Here is a 15,294-nt window from a genome sequence, read left to right as displayed (position 1 = left end):
TGGCAGCAAGCATCTCATTTATGAGCAGCACACCCTGAGATCCAGAAACAGCCCTAAGACCAGGGCAGCTTCTACACTTCTATGCTCTGATTAAAGGAAGCAGCAGAGCAGGAAATGTTTTGCCTTATTTGAACTCACAAACCACAGGAAAATAGGGCTGGAAGAGTGGCTCCCACAGGTCTATTTCATTATTCTCTTTATAGTCCTCTTAATTGTACAAGTGGGGAATGAGCTGAAATTTAGAGCTGCCCAGCTTAAAGACCTCTTGCCAAGAAGTGGCTTGGAAAACTAACAGCTCCCTAGGCAGCTGACATCTAGGGAACCTTCTGTAGATCTTAAGTAGAAAGTGTGACTAGTGTGTTTTTTAAAGCTCTATTTGTAGCTCAGGTTCAGGACTGAAAGATACAATTTTTTGCAGTACTGAGGATTGTACCTATGGCCTCACACACGCTAGGCAAATGCTCTACCACTGAATACATCTTCAGCTCTTTTTTTTTTTTTTAATTTTGAGACAGGCTCTCGCTAAGTTGCTGAGGCTGGCCTCCAAGTTGTGATCCTTCTATCTCAGTCTCCTGAGTGGCTGGGATTATAGGTTGGGATTATAGGCATAATATAATCCATTAAACCCAGCATACTCTGTATTTTAAACCATGTCTAGCTACTAGCCCTGTAGCCCCTTGAGAGCTAAGCCCAGGTGAGTTCAGTTTATACAACAAAGTTTACCTTTCATAGGAAGTGTACCAGGAGAATATGGGCTTGTTTGAATGGGAAACCAAATGGATACCATTTTCTTTGAGTGATTTTGGCTCTGACCTCTAAGGAAAGCTCTGAACACCCACCTATACTTGTGAAGGTGTCATGTCCATCTCATCCCTTTCTTCTCAAAATACCCACTTCCTGCCTCCTCATAATTGACTAATTATGAATCACAATAAAGTGTTCTCCAGGTACCATGGTTTTTCTCTTCCCTCCAAAACTCATGTTGAAATTTAATTACCACTGTGGTGATGCTGGATCCTTGATGTGATAATTAGGCCATGAAAAAAGTTTAACTCCTGGGCTGGGTTGATTCTCAGGCCAGTAAGTTCTGTTCAGGTGGCACTGGATTAGTTACTCTGAGAGCAGATTGGTATAAAGTTGAGGCTATCCCTGTGTTTTCTCTCTTCCACACACACCTATTTGCAAGCTCTTCCAATGTCCACCATATTTACAAAGCAGCACCTGGCCCTCACCAGATAAGCTGCCTGATTGTGGACTTACTAGCCTCCAGAACCATGAGTCTAAATAAACTTTTATTTTATTTTTTAAATTACCAAGTGTTAGGTATTCTATTGTAGCAACAAAAAAGGAACTAAGACATCAGAGTAATACCATCAAGTCCTCACCCTGATGCCTGTTGCTACACAGCCAAGTCATTCTCCTTCATCTGTATGCTTAGCTCCCTATTGCTCAGTCTCTTTTCTCACTTACCCCAAATTCTAATCCCCTCTCCACTCCTCGGGCCTTTCCATTTTACCCTCTAGATCTGGACCGTACACCTGTCATCATCCTTCCCTAAATCCTTTTTTCTGAGACATGGTCACCCCCTGAAGACACCGTTTCCCTTACAGCCCTCTCCAGTGGTTTCCTTACTCACAACCTGCATATCATTCCCTGAAGGAAGGGAAGACCTTACTTTGTTCTTTGCTGCTACTTCCATACCTTGTTAACTTCTTCTCTAATCTCCTTAGAGATTTCTTCTTATCATTTACTCAATATCTTAGCACCTAACCAATTGTTTCTCCCTCTCTCCTCCTACTTCATCCAGCAACTTGGCCACTCAGCTCCTTGACAACTTCTGAGAATCTCATTCCCCTCTGCCTGAACATCAGAGACCCACACCCATGGCTGCACTTCATACCCTGTGCTACCCATGCCTGCACCATCCTAAGACTTCCATTGCAAGCATCCCACTCTGATAAACACTGCTCTTTCCAGGCCACTCCCTTCCCCACTGACCCTTCAACCTTTCCCAGACACTTCCCCTAGTGTGTCTAAGGCATTGACTGTCTAAGCTCTCACTAACTTTCATCTCCTGCTACCATCTCTTCCTCCTTGACCAGCTTAGCTCCTTATATCACTTGTCCCACTCTCAAGTCCCATTGTCATTTCCCCAGTACTTCCTACTCATTTGAGGGAAAAAAAAAAATACAACTCAAGCTACATCTGATTTCTGCTTACTCCTAAACTGCACTCAGGGAATTAAACAATTAAAAGTGGAACAAAACGAGTACCGTGTTGACAGTCTCACATTGCAATTATATAACCATGACTGACATGGCTCACCGCTGTCCAGCAACCTGTCTTCACAGCTTCCAAGGTCAATTTCACATTTCTTCAACTTCTAAAACCCTTCCCTCCTCACTCACAACTGGTGACTTTACTCCTGCCTTCCCTGCATCTGTCCTGTGCATGCCACCTTTCCTACTGCCACAGTGACTTTCTGCCTGTTGTAAGCCACCCAACTGCTCTGCTCATATTCCAGAGTCCAACTCTTGAGCCCATTGCTCCATCAAATAAGAACCCTTTTCTCTTTTACATTGTCAAATTTGTTCTTTTTCTGTTTCATCAACATATTCCCATGCTATAATAAATTTATGAAAACCCTTTTATTATCCCATATTTATATCAAACTTCAACACCTTTCTTTCCTTTTTAGAAAAAAAAATTGAATTTCCTCTATTTGTTTCTATTTCCTCACTTCCCACATTCTCTCAAACTCATTTGAGTTACTCTTTCTCAGTTCTGCATAGAATCTGCTCTCATAAATGTCACAATAACCTTCACAAAATCAAGTTCAATGGTCCTCTTCAGTCTCTATTTTAGCCTCTCACTAGCACTATGCCAGTTGCCCATTCCCTTGTTTTTCACATGCTTACTTCTAGGACAGCACACTTTCCTGGTTTTCCCATACTTCATGGACATCCCCTTTCTGATGTCTCTTTTCTTGATGTGGGAGGGGTCGTTCATCTTCTATCTCTTCCTTAGCTGCCCTTGATGTCCTAGTGGTTTCATACAGAATGGTTTTTAATACCATTTATAAGCTGATTACTCTCAGATTCATGTTTCAATCCAACTTCTTCAACTCCAGCCTGATAGAAACCCCTGCTATTCACTTGGATATCTAATAAACAACTAAAATGCCAAAAGTAAACATGATTTTCACCCCATATATGCCATTAACCCACTGTTCTACAACTCAGTCATTTACATACCATCATTTATCTTATGGCCCAGGTAAAAATAATCTGGACTTTCTCTGATCTCTCTTTTTTTTTCATATCACAATATCAATCCATCAGCAAATCTTGTCAGCTCTACCTTTACTTACTTACATCTTGACTTAATCCTTCTCAGATCATCTACTTCCTAGTCCAGACTCATTCAGGTCTTTCTGAATTTCTGTTATATCTTATGATAACTGGATTGTTTTTCTTCTTTTTTCTTCCTAAACTTCTGTCTATGCAGGATCTAAAGGGATAGTTATAATAAGAAAATTTAGATGTATCATTTTCTTGTTCGAATCTAACCATTTTTCCATAATAGAAAATTCCCAAGATCTGGTTATGCTCTGCGTCTTGCTTACTGCTCCAATTTCATTTGTTGTTCCACTTTTTCTTGTTCCTTCTGCTTGATCTGCAAGACTTTCTGCTATTCTCTTTATGCTCTTACTCCAGGATCCTTGTCCTTTGAAATGTTCTTCCTGGGATACTGATATGCTGCTGTTCCCTCACTTTATTCAGGTCTCTGAGTAAATGTCACCTCCTCTGAAAGACTTGCCCCCACCACCTTGTCTACAATAGCATCCCTTCTTCATACCTTATTCTTTTAACCTACTTCCATTTCTTAGCACTTACTTCTATCTTGCTCCTCCAGTAGAATGTAGACTGCAGAAGGCAGAGGGTGCTGAACTCATCGCTATGATGTGTACCTAGAATGGTTCTTGGAAGATTGAAAAGTTCAATAAACATCTGTGGAATGAAGTGAGTGTTTAAGAGTCAATGTCGAATTTTGGGTTCAGATGTTCAGGGATGTTCTGAGTTGAATCTTTTACAGAAAACAATAGACAATGCAGGACGCCAACGGTCAACCATAAGCTAAACAAATTTCAGAGATTTGGCTTCAGTGTGTCTATTCTCTGCAGAGGCTGCAGTACCCCTTGTGATTTTGTTTGTTGATTTGGAGATTGTGATGCCAGCAGTATATAAGCCTCAAGCTCAGCATCCAAATCCCATAGGGAACATGTGTTAAAACAAATCTTTTGTATTGCAGTCACATACACATGCTGTTTTTTATATAAGTTGTAAAAAATGATTTCATCTCTCAAAATGTAATGGAAAATATCCAAAATTCTCTTAAGTTGATTCATTAAGTGTACTTAGATACAATTAGATAAAATGAGAACATTGAAAGAAGATTTCCTGTTTCATTTCTTAAAGCAAACAGTAAAAATGGATTCATTCAAGTTATACCACTAATTTAAGTACATTACTATTTAAGAAGAAAGCAAATGAGATAAAGATATTTTACTTTATCACTTTTTTAAAGTACAAATTTCTTAACTATGAATTTTTGAAGATAACGACACTTTTATGTCTCCTACACAGAGGCATTCAGTAAATGTTTCTGGAGTGAAATAATAAATGCTTTAAAATGTAGCTCAAAAATCAGACTAGAAATTTAGAAGTCTTCCTAGAGCTTACTTAGTGTTAATTTTGCAAAAACACTAAGGAAGAGGTGATTGCATTTTGAAATTCTTTCTTTTATAAAAGAAATACTTATTATTGGTTTTTTTTGCCTGTGTAAAATACTATTCGTATTATAAATATTTACTTTGTGTAATTTTGTGTAATATTTTCACCAACACTGATTTAAAAGTATAAATGGAAGACGGATTATGTGTGAGACAGTCTTGTAGGCAGCATGGAGGATTTTTCATAAGGATAGTGTTTTGTGCTACTTTTGAATTATAAAACACTATGAGCTATTGGTTAAACCAAGAGTCCAGACAAGGTAAAATGAAGGACAATACCAGAAATTCAACGATGAGGAAGTAAAAACTACCCACTCCGTGGAGTGAAACTTGAATCCCCTAAGTTGCATTTTAGACTTCTTTTATGTTGGTTTTATTGAACAGGAAAAATGTGTCTTTAAAGAAATATTTGACATACAGGGAATAGAAAATTTTAAAGGGGTGTGTGACTCTTTTCCACATATGTCATCACATCTCATGTGTCTCAGAAATGTAAACTTTTGGAGCATGTTTTGACAATTTAAATTGAACTAAATTGTCAAGCACGAGGAATTCAGGCTGGTACAAAGGCTGAAGACTTGCAAGGTAGAATGGCTCTAGACAGGAAATGACCAGAGGCCGAGGGCCCTTTGTGTGCTTGATTGTTCGCAAATGCCTTCCAGGCATGCCTTTCAAAAGTCTTGCAGAAAAGGAAGATTACATATATGGCGAAACACCATCTTGGTGAATCTGTAATATGAGAAATCTCTACCTTGGCTAACCAGTGCTGCTAATGAAACAAGAAAATTCACCCTTTTAGGCTCATTGTTCCATACACTGATTCAAAAAAGTAACACCCAACAGCCCTACTTCTCCTAGTTGCAAACCTGGTCAAAATTATCAAATATTTGATAACCTTTTATGGTACCTGGAATGTACCAATAACTCCTTCTGATGCCATGAGCAATCACCCTGTGGAATACAATTTCCCTTCTTATTCTTGTGATACCTATGCTTCATCACTTTTAATCTCATTTTTTGAGAGAGCAAAGATCTGTGATGGCAAGTAGAATAGGAGCTGTCCCAGAGGTACTAAAAGGCTGTTGGTTTCTATCTTTTCTTAAATAAATAAAAGAATAAGCACAATAATCCAAAAAATAGGCACATTATTCTTCCAGGCTTTGTCATAATTGATTTGCTAATAAAATATATTACTTACAGAAATAGAAGGGCTGTTCCTTGAAATTAAGACACTGCCTGGCAACTTTAGTTAAGCAAGGTCAGTGGCCTCCTTCCTCATCCAGCCACAAAATCATATTTTTTAATTCACCAAAGAGTTTGAGAAATGAAAGTTGGCAACCATGTAGATAGAGAGAAATCTCTTGGATAATAATTTAAATGATTAGAATTTCTGATAATTTAAGGAAATTTAATCCTGCTCTTCTTACTCCATGCTCACAGAAAATGATTTGTTTTTCTTTTGCTGATTTTATACTCTAAAGAAAATATACTGAATTGTAGATATACAACTAGTATTTGATGACAGAAATGAAGTTATTTTTAAAAGACACCAATCTTAAATGAAAACTCAGCATTCTGTGGTTGTATTCATAGTGCACACTCTTGATCCAAGGTGAGAAAGTAGTCCACTGCTTATTTCTTATTTATTCCCTGGTGCAATCACATACTACAATTTCCTTCACCAGGGGTCAAAAATGAATGATGAGTGACCCATCAGTTACCGTGTGTACATGAAACCCACGGCAACAATCATGATAACCATTGTTAACAGGCAAACTCCAACAAAGTCTGGGTTTGGATTTGGTTTTATGTTAAGAGAAGCAGATTTCCTTCAGTTTTAATAATCCATAAGAAACAGAAATCACAATATATTGACTCAGTAATCCCTATGAAGAGTCAAAAGAAGTCAAAGTTCTCCTCTGGTTCATCCTCTGTTCCAAAGACATTTTGAATATAAAGAAAAAACTTAGAAATGAAAAAAATATGAGAAAGAACACAGAAATTACTTGAATGGTTTCAAATCCTTATTAAACATCACTGAGATTGCATTTTATCCATGAGGCTGCTTGACTTCAGTTCTCACCTCTAAGACCTTGCAAAGAAACTGGACCTATATGGTTTTGACTTTCAGAGTCAACCTAAAATTGTAAGAGTGTGTGTGTGAACATGTGTGTACATGTGTGTGCTTTAAGTACATTTTATAAACACGGACACAGGACAATTCTCATCATTGGTAATCATCTTTGGAGTCCAATCATGCAGAATAACAGGCAGGTGCAAGTTAAATCTCATTGCAAGATGGACATGGCAAGGTGAACAGATAATGCTAGATAAGGGCTGGGAGATTCGTTTCTATTAGGATGTACTGGCCATCAGTCCCATATAATCAAAAGTTAGATATACAGGAGTCCATATATAAACAGAGGGCTTCCAGTTCAGTTTGACTGACCAAAGAAATAGGTCAAAGTGAACAGACAGTTAAAGAACTAAGTGCCAAAAATGGGTGGGGAGAGAAAAAGAGGGAGAGAGAGAGAGAGAGAGAGAGAGAGAGAGAGAAATCTTATATTGTAATCACAAGGAAAATAACTAATTTAACTATTTACATTGTAACATTGCAACATTTTTGTTGTTTTTACATAAAGGAGTATCCTTCTTTGTTTAATGATATCTCTACAAAATGTTGGACTCTTAACAATTAAAATGTGTGTGGAGGACTGAGTGGAGAGGGGAATTACTCTTCAGACCCAAAGAGATTGGGATCAAAATTCCTCAAGCAATTTTACTCCTCTGAACTGTAGAAACTAGTGGACAACACTCTTACATAACATAAGGCTTTTAAGATGTAGATTGTCATATGTTAAGAGAATTGAAAAGAAATATATTTTTGTGTATGGTAGGTTCTACAATGAATATTTAAATTTTTAAACATCAATTTTATTGTTCTATCCCCTGACAGGTCGCAAAATGATTTATGTATTCTCATCTGTTCCACTGTGCCCTTTGCCAAGACTAATTTTCTAAATTGCCAGTCAGCTGTTATCAGTATCTTTAGATACTATTTTTTCTGACAATGATAACAGATTGAGAAAAAGTGTCCAGCTTCTTGGCCATCAATTAAAATAGCCTCTTCCAACTGGTGGAAATTGACTTGGCCCACCACAAAGTTCAAACATTAGATTCTTGAAGGTGAAATCTTAGTTTCAGTTTTTATTCCACAATAAGAAATTTTCTTTTAAGGTCAATGTATCCCTTTGTGAAAATGAGCATACTGAGCCCCAAAACACATATAAAAATAGCAAAGACATTGCTAAATTGGTGGTGGTTTAAACTCTCACGATTTAATTCTTCCTACATAGGGGTACCAGCCATCCCTTCCACAGAACACTACATAATATTTTATTAAGAATCACTGTGAAACCAATTGCCTAGAGAAGAGACAGAAGGTTGGGTGCCTCAGAGCACCAACTTCATGTTCCAAAGTGAGCCCGCACCAGAAGCAGGAGCTCCATTTTTTTATTTTTATTTTTTCAAAAATATAATCCAGGTGACTTGACACTTTCCTGCCCAAAAGGTAAGACCATCCATCTTTTGGGAATAACAAGTGACTACATAGAAAATATTTGGTGCTTTTTCTGCCTTTTTCTCCTGTGAAAAAAAGAAAACTCAGTGCAGAATATAATCTGTGAGTTTGATCATAACCTAACCACCTTTTAAAGATATTATAAGGGGACCTAAGATTATCAAGGACTGGGGTCTTTTAAAGTGGTGATTCTCTTTGTTGTCCCTTCTCCCTTCATCTTCCTTGCTTTGGTCACCTAATAAAATCAATCCAACAAGAAGTCCAGAGGCCAAACCCTTACCTCTATTTGTAAATGCTCCTTAAATTCAAGTTTTCTAGGCAATAACAGACCTCTGGCTACAGGTAACTAGTGCAAAGACCCACTGAAGGAACAGGAGATAAAAGATTAGTGGAGCTTAGGGAAGGCTGCAATAGTAGGGGTGGGAAACTGTCTAGCTCTCTCCTAATTTGGTCTGCATGAGTAAAACAAATTAAATCCCATCATTTGTGCAGAATGAGAGAGAACTTTTCTGACAAGCACTTCTAAGATGGTGCTGGAGACTTCCTTGTGTCTCTGTTGTCATCTGTGACTGATGAAATTCCCCTCCAGACTTGTGTCTTTCAAGCAGCTGTCTGCTCTCTGCACTTAATCCCATGTGGTATAAAGTGTGTGTGTATGGGTGGGTGTGAGGCCACATACATATCAAGGACAAAACCCAGAGGAAGAAGAGAAGTGAAGAGTATGGATACAAAGAAAAGAAGTTTAAAAGAAAAGAGTGTGACAGAAAGAAAAGCAAGAGAGGTTATATGAATGAGGCGGCATTTAAAAAAAAATAACAGGTCATCTGAAATATTAACCAAAAAGAATGGTAGCAAATTAGAGAGAGTGGGACATTCTTATTTCAGGGGATAAGCTGCACAATCTAACGATGTTCTTTCCATTTTAAACAAATTGCTCCTTGCAATGAATCCTAGTGTGTGAAGCAATCCTACAAAAGGCAGCATAGCTCATGTGGTGGTGGTGGTGATGGTGGTGGTGGTGGTGGAGGAGGAGGAGGAGGGTGCAGGTCCCTAGGGACTATTGCTTGAAAAGAGACAGCTTCTCTGTTATTGTATTAAGGCAGTTTTCAGAGTAATGGCATTCTCCTTTGCTCTGTTTCTGTGGGGCTTCCATGGCCACTCATATCACACTTACCAACCATCCATTTCATGTGTTTCACTTCTTTTTCAGGTGAAATATCACCACATTGGTGAGCACCAAAATGGCCAGAGTGCAAATAACTGTGATGGTACTTCACCAAAGTGAATAAGAAGGGAAGCCTGTGCCTCGTTCCTATTATTGCTGAGAAGTCACACTGGTATTGCCGAGTATATAACCAAGAAGTTTCACAGTGCCTCCGTCAGTGCTCGGAAAAGCACTTTCACTTAATTGAAACTAAATTCAGGTAATTTTGCTAAACACTGACACTAATGCTTCATGGCTTGGAGACAAACTCATATTGCTAACACCATTTAGCAGCAGTAACTTATGGGCAGTTATTGCTCTCACATCTACTGCAGTACAAATTTCAGATTATCAGCCCTTCTTGGATTGTTCAAACTTATGAAAATAAATACATAAACATGAAAACAGTCATATAAAGGAGTCAGGGAAACTCCTGAGAAATAACAATGTTTGTGGAGATGTTTTCAAATGCTAATCTAAGGATCACCCTGGGCTTTGGAGATTTTATTTTAACTAGTTAATTGTATTTTTTTTTCCAGAAGAGGAAAGCAATATTTCTTCTCAAAAATAAAACCTTGGCAGGCTATGAATCTGGGAAGCAGTCCACAAATAGAAAATGCAACCTACCATCTGAAAAGAGTCTAGGTGGGCTCGTATTCTGCTAAGCAAGTCATATGGAGGCAATTCCACTCTGTTTCTGGGAAGGATTCTTACCATCAGAAGTGTACAACATGACCCTGGCTCACCACCTGCCACCCTCCTACAGCCTCCTGTCATGACATGTAATTTAGAAATGACAAATGGAGTCTACTCTTTAAAATATGGACAACGGTGTCCCCTAGCACCTAGGCAATAACCTCCTCTCAGTTTTAGTCCACACCACAGCCCTACTCGCTATTTCCTGCAACCTGTTCACTGTCTGAGAAAAGATCCTCAGCTTTTATCCACACATTCTTTCTAAAGGTCAGACCAGTCAGAACCTGAAAACTGTTACCCCTCCCCCACCACACTGTACATAAGCATCACATATGTTCTTTCTATAAATTGGTATACAGGTGTCATTTAATCAGTTCAAATTTGGAAGCTACATCTTCGAGGGTCTGAGAGCTCACTCCCCTCTTACATCCCCCCTTTACATGTTTTCTTATAAGACATACAGATTAATCAATTAACAAACTAAACAGCTTATATACTGGCAATATATTACAGATGGGTTTATGTCAGAGTAATAGATCACATGAAATGGACCATGTGGTGCCCCAGTGCGTGATGTCTTGGGAGAGCCCTGAGGACACTGACAGTAGCATCTCTACGTAGTGCTGCATGAGTACAGACACATGCGGATCTGTATCTACATCCATCTGACTAGGCCAAAAGGAGCAGGTAGATGCAAGATAGAGACACACACATGCTAGATGGGGCCACTGCACACCTTGTCATGCCATTTGAAAGGGCAGTTACGGGTTGTTGGTTTTTTGCAGCCATTTGAATTACACTTTATGTAAAAGGCTTCTCTAATTGTGTTTGATTTGCTTCCTGTAATAAGCATCGTTGGAAGGAGACCAAAGCAAGAGCAACTAGAAGTTAAATATACATTTGAGCTTAGCTGCATTACAGAACTTTGGAGAAGAAGCAGGCTGAAAGATTTGTTTCAATTTTAGGCTTGGATTCTCTCCCTTTCTGATTTCTTGACATTTTGTGTCTGCATTTGTGTGTGTGCATGAGTGTGTGTGTGTGTGTGTGTGCGTGTGTGTGTGTTCCATCACATCATCTCCTGAAGAACGCTGGGTTTCGCAGGCAGGCGGCTAGTCACCTGCAACAACCCAGGGGTCCCGCCGAGGCTTCCAGGCTGCTGTCAGTGTCAGATGCCAGGGTCTGGTCGGTGGACATGGAGGAGATGTCATTGACAGACGAGGATGGAGGGAGACTCTCACTGCTGTTCACTGCTGCACCTGTGCTAAGAAAATGAAGACCAACATGACTAAATCTGGAACCAGACCCATCTGAATTCCATTCACGATGCTCAGATGGCCTAATACAAGACAGATATCTAGTCCATCGTTCTTTCCATGAACCTTCATAGAAAAACGGATGCAGGGGAAATCAAGACAAAACAGTGCAGAGTCCCTGGGTAAAAGTTATTTACAGGCTAGTGCAGTGATTATCACATCTCATTCTATATTACGAATCACCTGTGATGCTTTTCAAAAAAAAACTACACATGCTGCCCTCCAATACCCTGCAACCCCAGTACCTCTAATACTGCAATGAAATTGACTTTGGGTGAAGCCAAGGCATTTCCATTTTTAAATAGCTCCCTAGAGACAGTAAAGCCTATCAGGGATTTAAAAACACTGGCTTATAAAGAAGATAGATGAGCTCAATTGTTTTTTGTTTATTTGTTTTTTTGGATTGACCTCAGGGGTTTTTAACCACTGAGACACAACCCCAGCCTTTCTTATTTTTTATTTTGAGACAGGGTCTTGCTAAGGTGCTTAGAACTTAGCTAAACTGCTGAGACTAGCCTTGAACTTGTGATCTTCCTGCCTCAGGTTCCCAAGCCATTGGCATTATAGGTATGCACCACTGCATCAGGCCTGATTGCTTTTAATGCAGGAAACTTATAAAAACAAAAACACGCAAGGGGCCTGTCCCAGAAATAGGGACAGAGGTGAATTTGGAGATTACAACACTAGCAACAGGAATATATAGAGAATAACAATAACACATCATCATTAATATGACATCTATCATCGTTTGTATCTGAAATGTCCCCTAAAATTCTATGTGTTAATGACCAATGACTTAATGACCAATACAGCAATATTCAGAGGTAAGGCTTCTAAAAAGTGATTGGATCTTGAGAGCTCTGACCTCATCAGTGAATTCATACTCTGCTGGCATTATTGGGAGGGGTAGAAACTGTAGGAGGTGGGACCTCACTGAAGGAATGGGTCTCTGGGGCACGCCCTTGAGCACTTTATCTTTATCCAGTCCTTCCCCTCCCACTCTCCCGCTCTGCTTCACAGCTGCCTGTGCCACCATGCCCTTCCAACCTGCAGTTCTGACTCACCTCAGGCCCATGCTGACCTTGGAGTGAAAACAATGAAACCATGAGCCAAATAAACCTTTCCTCCTTTAAGTTGTTTATGTCAGGTAATTTGGTCACAGCAACCAAAGCTGACTAACACAAAATGAAATTTAAAACCCATGTAGAAAAACCAAGTAAGACTTTTGATGAAAGTTACCAAAAAGAAAAAAATAATAAGAAGAAGAAAGTGGAGAGCACACATCTTGATTATGTGTATACTTTGCCACAGGCTTGCTTACCTAAGATCTGCAAAAAGAGAGTCTGCAAATAACTCTGAATTATTGACTTAGATTAATTTGGAAAATTCTTTTAGTTATCTAACACATAGTAATATAAAGATTTTGAAATTCTGAGAAAAAAAAAAAACTTGTTCAGTAAAAACTTGCTGAGTGGCAATAGCTTTGAGAACAACAAAGGAAAATAAGCCAAAGGCACTATAAAACATAATTAAATTTCATAGCATACTGGAAACAGTTAATTTACCTTTTCCTTTTTTATATTCTTTTTATCTAAATAATATTAGTGGTAAAATGCATGCTTTGTGAAATAGTTTGCTATTAAAAGTATCTTTCACATAATCACCTAATAAAACTTGAGGTAAGGCATTCTCACTAAAATTGTATATGAGAAAATATAGTATGCAAGATCTGTTTGGTGAAAAATAATAAGTTCAAAATAAGTTAACAATAGCATTATCACATTGACCTAATGAATCAGAAAAAAACAAAACTAAGGAATTGAAGCATACACAGAATCTTTTCTCCTGAAGTAAACATTTTTTGCCTATGGAAAAAAAATGTGATGAAATGTTACAGTACCTAGGAAGGACCCAAATGCCTAATCTAAGGCATGTTGCACATACCCTATATGTATTTCAAATCTTTATTTGTTAGTTATAAATGTATTCATGTAAATATAGGAAATATGGAAAATAAGCCAAAATGCAGTGATTCTCAAACTGAGGCTAAGAACTAGTAATATCTTTTGGTATATTTCCTTTTAGTCCTTTTCCTAGGAAGTTTCCCTAGTTGTAATTATTTTATAGGTATTCCTTTGAATCCTAATTATTTTCATATACAGAAAAACAAATATTTTTCATGATCTTTAAACTCCTAGAATGAGCAATATCTCCTAGTCTTAAATGTTTCTAGAACAGATTTTTAATGTCTTATTATCATCTTTCCATATCTAAGCACCCTCATTATCAAATTAATGTGTAATGTAAACTTATCTGGTTTCAATTTATTCTAAGTTTACTTAATTAAATCCCTTATATAAATGTGTGGAGCACGTTCATTTCTTCTTATAATAAGATTCCATATACTAGCATACAATCCTTCCATAGCTCAAATGGCTAACTCAGTTCTCCCCCTATTCTGGATTAAATTAGACCATCATCTCTTTATGGTTTTTCGTATGGATCTAGTCTCTAATAATTTAATGTCACTATGAAGGACTTCACAGAATTCTCTTCATTTTTTTCACATCCTTATTAAACACAAGACTCTTATAAATGCCTGATCAATTGTGGAACTGACAGAGCCAGATTGCCTTTTTCTTACATCCATTTGTCTCCTGAATGATATTCCCACATTATAGATGGTTTTCAAATCATGCTACTACAGTTTAGATTTAGTTTTGATTTGTGATGTAAAATGATGCCTATATATCTTTTTGTAACAGTTTTATTAAGATATAAATCAAGTATTGTATGAATTATAAATTTAATTTGCACAATCCAATGTTTTTGGTACAGAGATACACAGACATGACCACAATCTATTTTGTAGCACTTTCATCACCCCAATAGGAAACCCTGAAACCCATTTCTCACCCACCCTCCAGCCCAAGGCAATAACTAATCAATTTTTTACCTTTATAAAATTGCTTATTCTGGACTTTTCATATAAACTGAAGGATACAATATGAGACGGGTGGTGACTGATTTTTTTTTTTTCACAAAAGCATGTCTTTAAGGTTCATACATGCTGTTACATGTGTCAATATTTCATTACTTTTTTTATTATCTGAATAATAGCTCATTGTATGGATGCATTATATTTTGCTTATGTATTTTTAATTGATGGACATTTGATGAACATTTACGCCGTATTCATTTTTTGGCTATTGTGAATAATGCTGTTGTAAATGTTTGTGTACAAGTTTTGTATGGACATGGTTTCATTTCTTATAGGTATATACCAAGGAATGGAATTGTTACACCACAGAGTAATTCTACATTTAATCCTATTTGAGTTTATCCTACACGGAGAATAAACTGTTTTCTAAAGTGGGTGCACCAGTTTACGTTCCCACCAGCAGTTTTAGAGATTCCGTTTTCTCCACAACCTCACTATCACTTCTTTCTGTCTACATTTTGATTATAGCCATTCCAGAGTATGTGTAAAAAGTGTCTCACTGTGGTTTTGTTCATAATCATGGTGAGTGTCTTTTCATGTCATTGTTGGTTACTTGACATCTCCTTTGGAGAGAGTTTATTCACATCATTCTGCCATTGTTTAATTAGGTCACTTTCTTTGTATTATTGAGTGGTAAAAGTTCTTTATATAATCTGGATAAAGGTCCCCTGTCAGAAGTGATTTGCAAATTTTTTGTCTTTTAATTTT

The 15,294-nt window shown here is 37.7% G+C and overlaps 1 protein-coding gene across 5 annotated transcripts in view; it reads right to left on the bottom strand.

The window, feature by feature from the left end:
• Positions 1-7,969: 7,969 nt before the first annotated feature.
• MAPK10 (mitogen-activated protein kinase 10) overlaps positions 7,970-15,294 on the bottom strand; it is a 310,585-nt gene continuing 303,260 nt past the window's right edge. For 4 of the 5 annotated variants that reach the window (XM_079153291.1, XM_079153290.1, XM_079153293.1 and 1 more), the window contains one exon: positions 7,970-11,528. In XM_079153291.1, coding sequence (XP_079009417.1) covers positions 11,386-11,528 — 143 coding nt within the window. In that variant the 3' untranslated portion in view covers positions 7,970-11,385. Of the gene's footprint in view, positions 11,534-15,294 lie in introns of all 5 variants that reach the window. The other variant, XM_079153292.1, reaches the window with a different exon arrangement.

This window comes from Sciurus vulgaris, assembly GCF_902686455.1.
Source record: "Sciurus vulgaris genome assembly, chromosome: 9".
NCBI lineage: Eukaryota > Metazoa > Chordata > Mammalia > Rodentia > Sciuridae > Sciurus > Sciurus vulgaris.
Note: the sequence above shows the minus strand (reverse complement) of the source record. Positions and strands in the feature narration are given on the sequence as shown.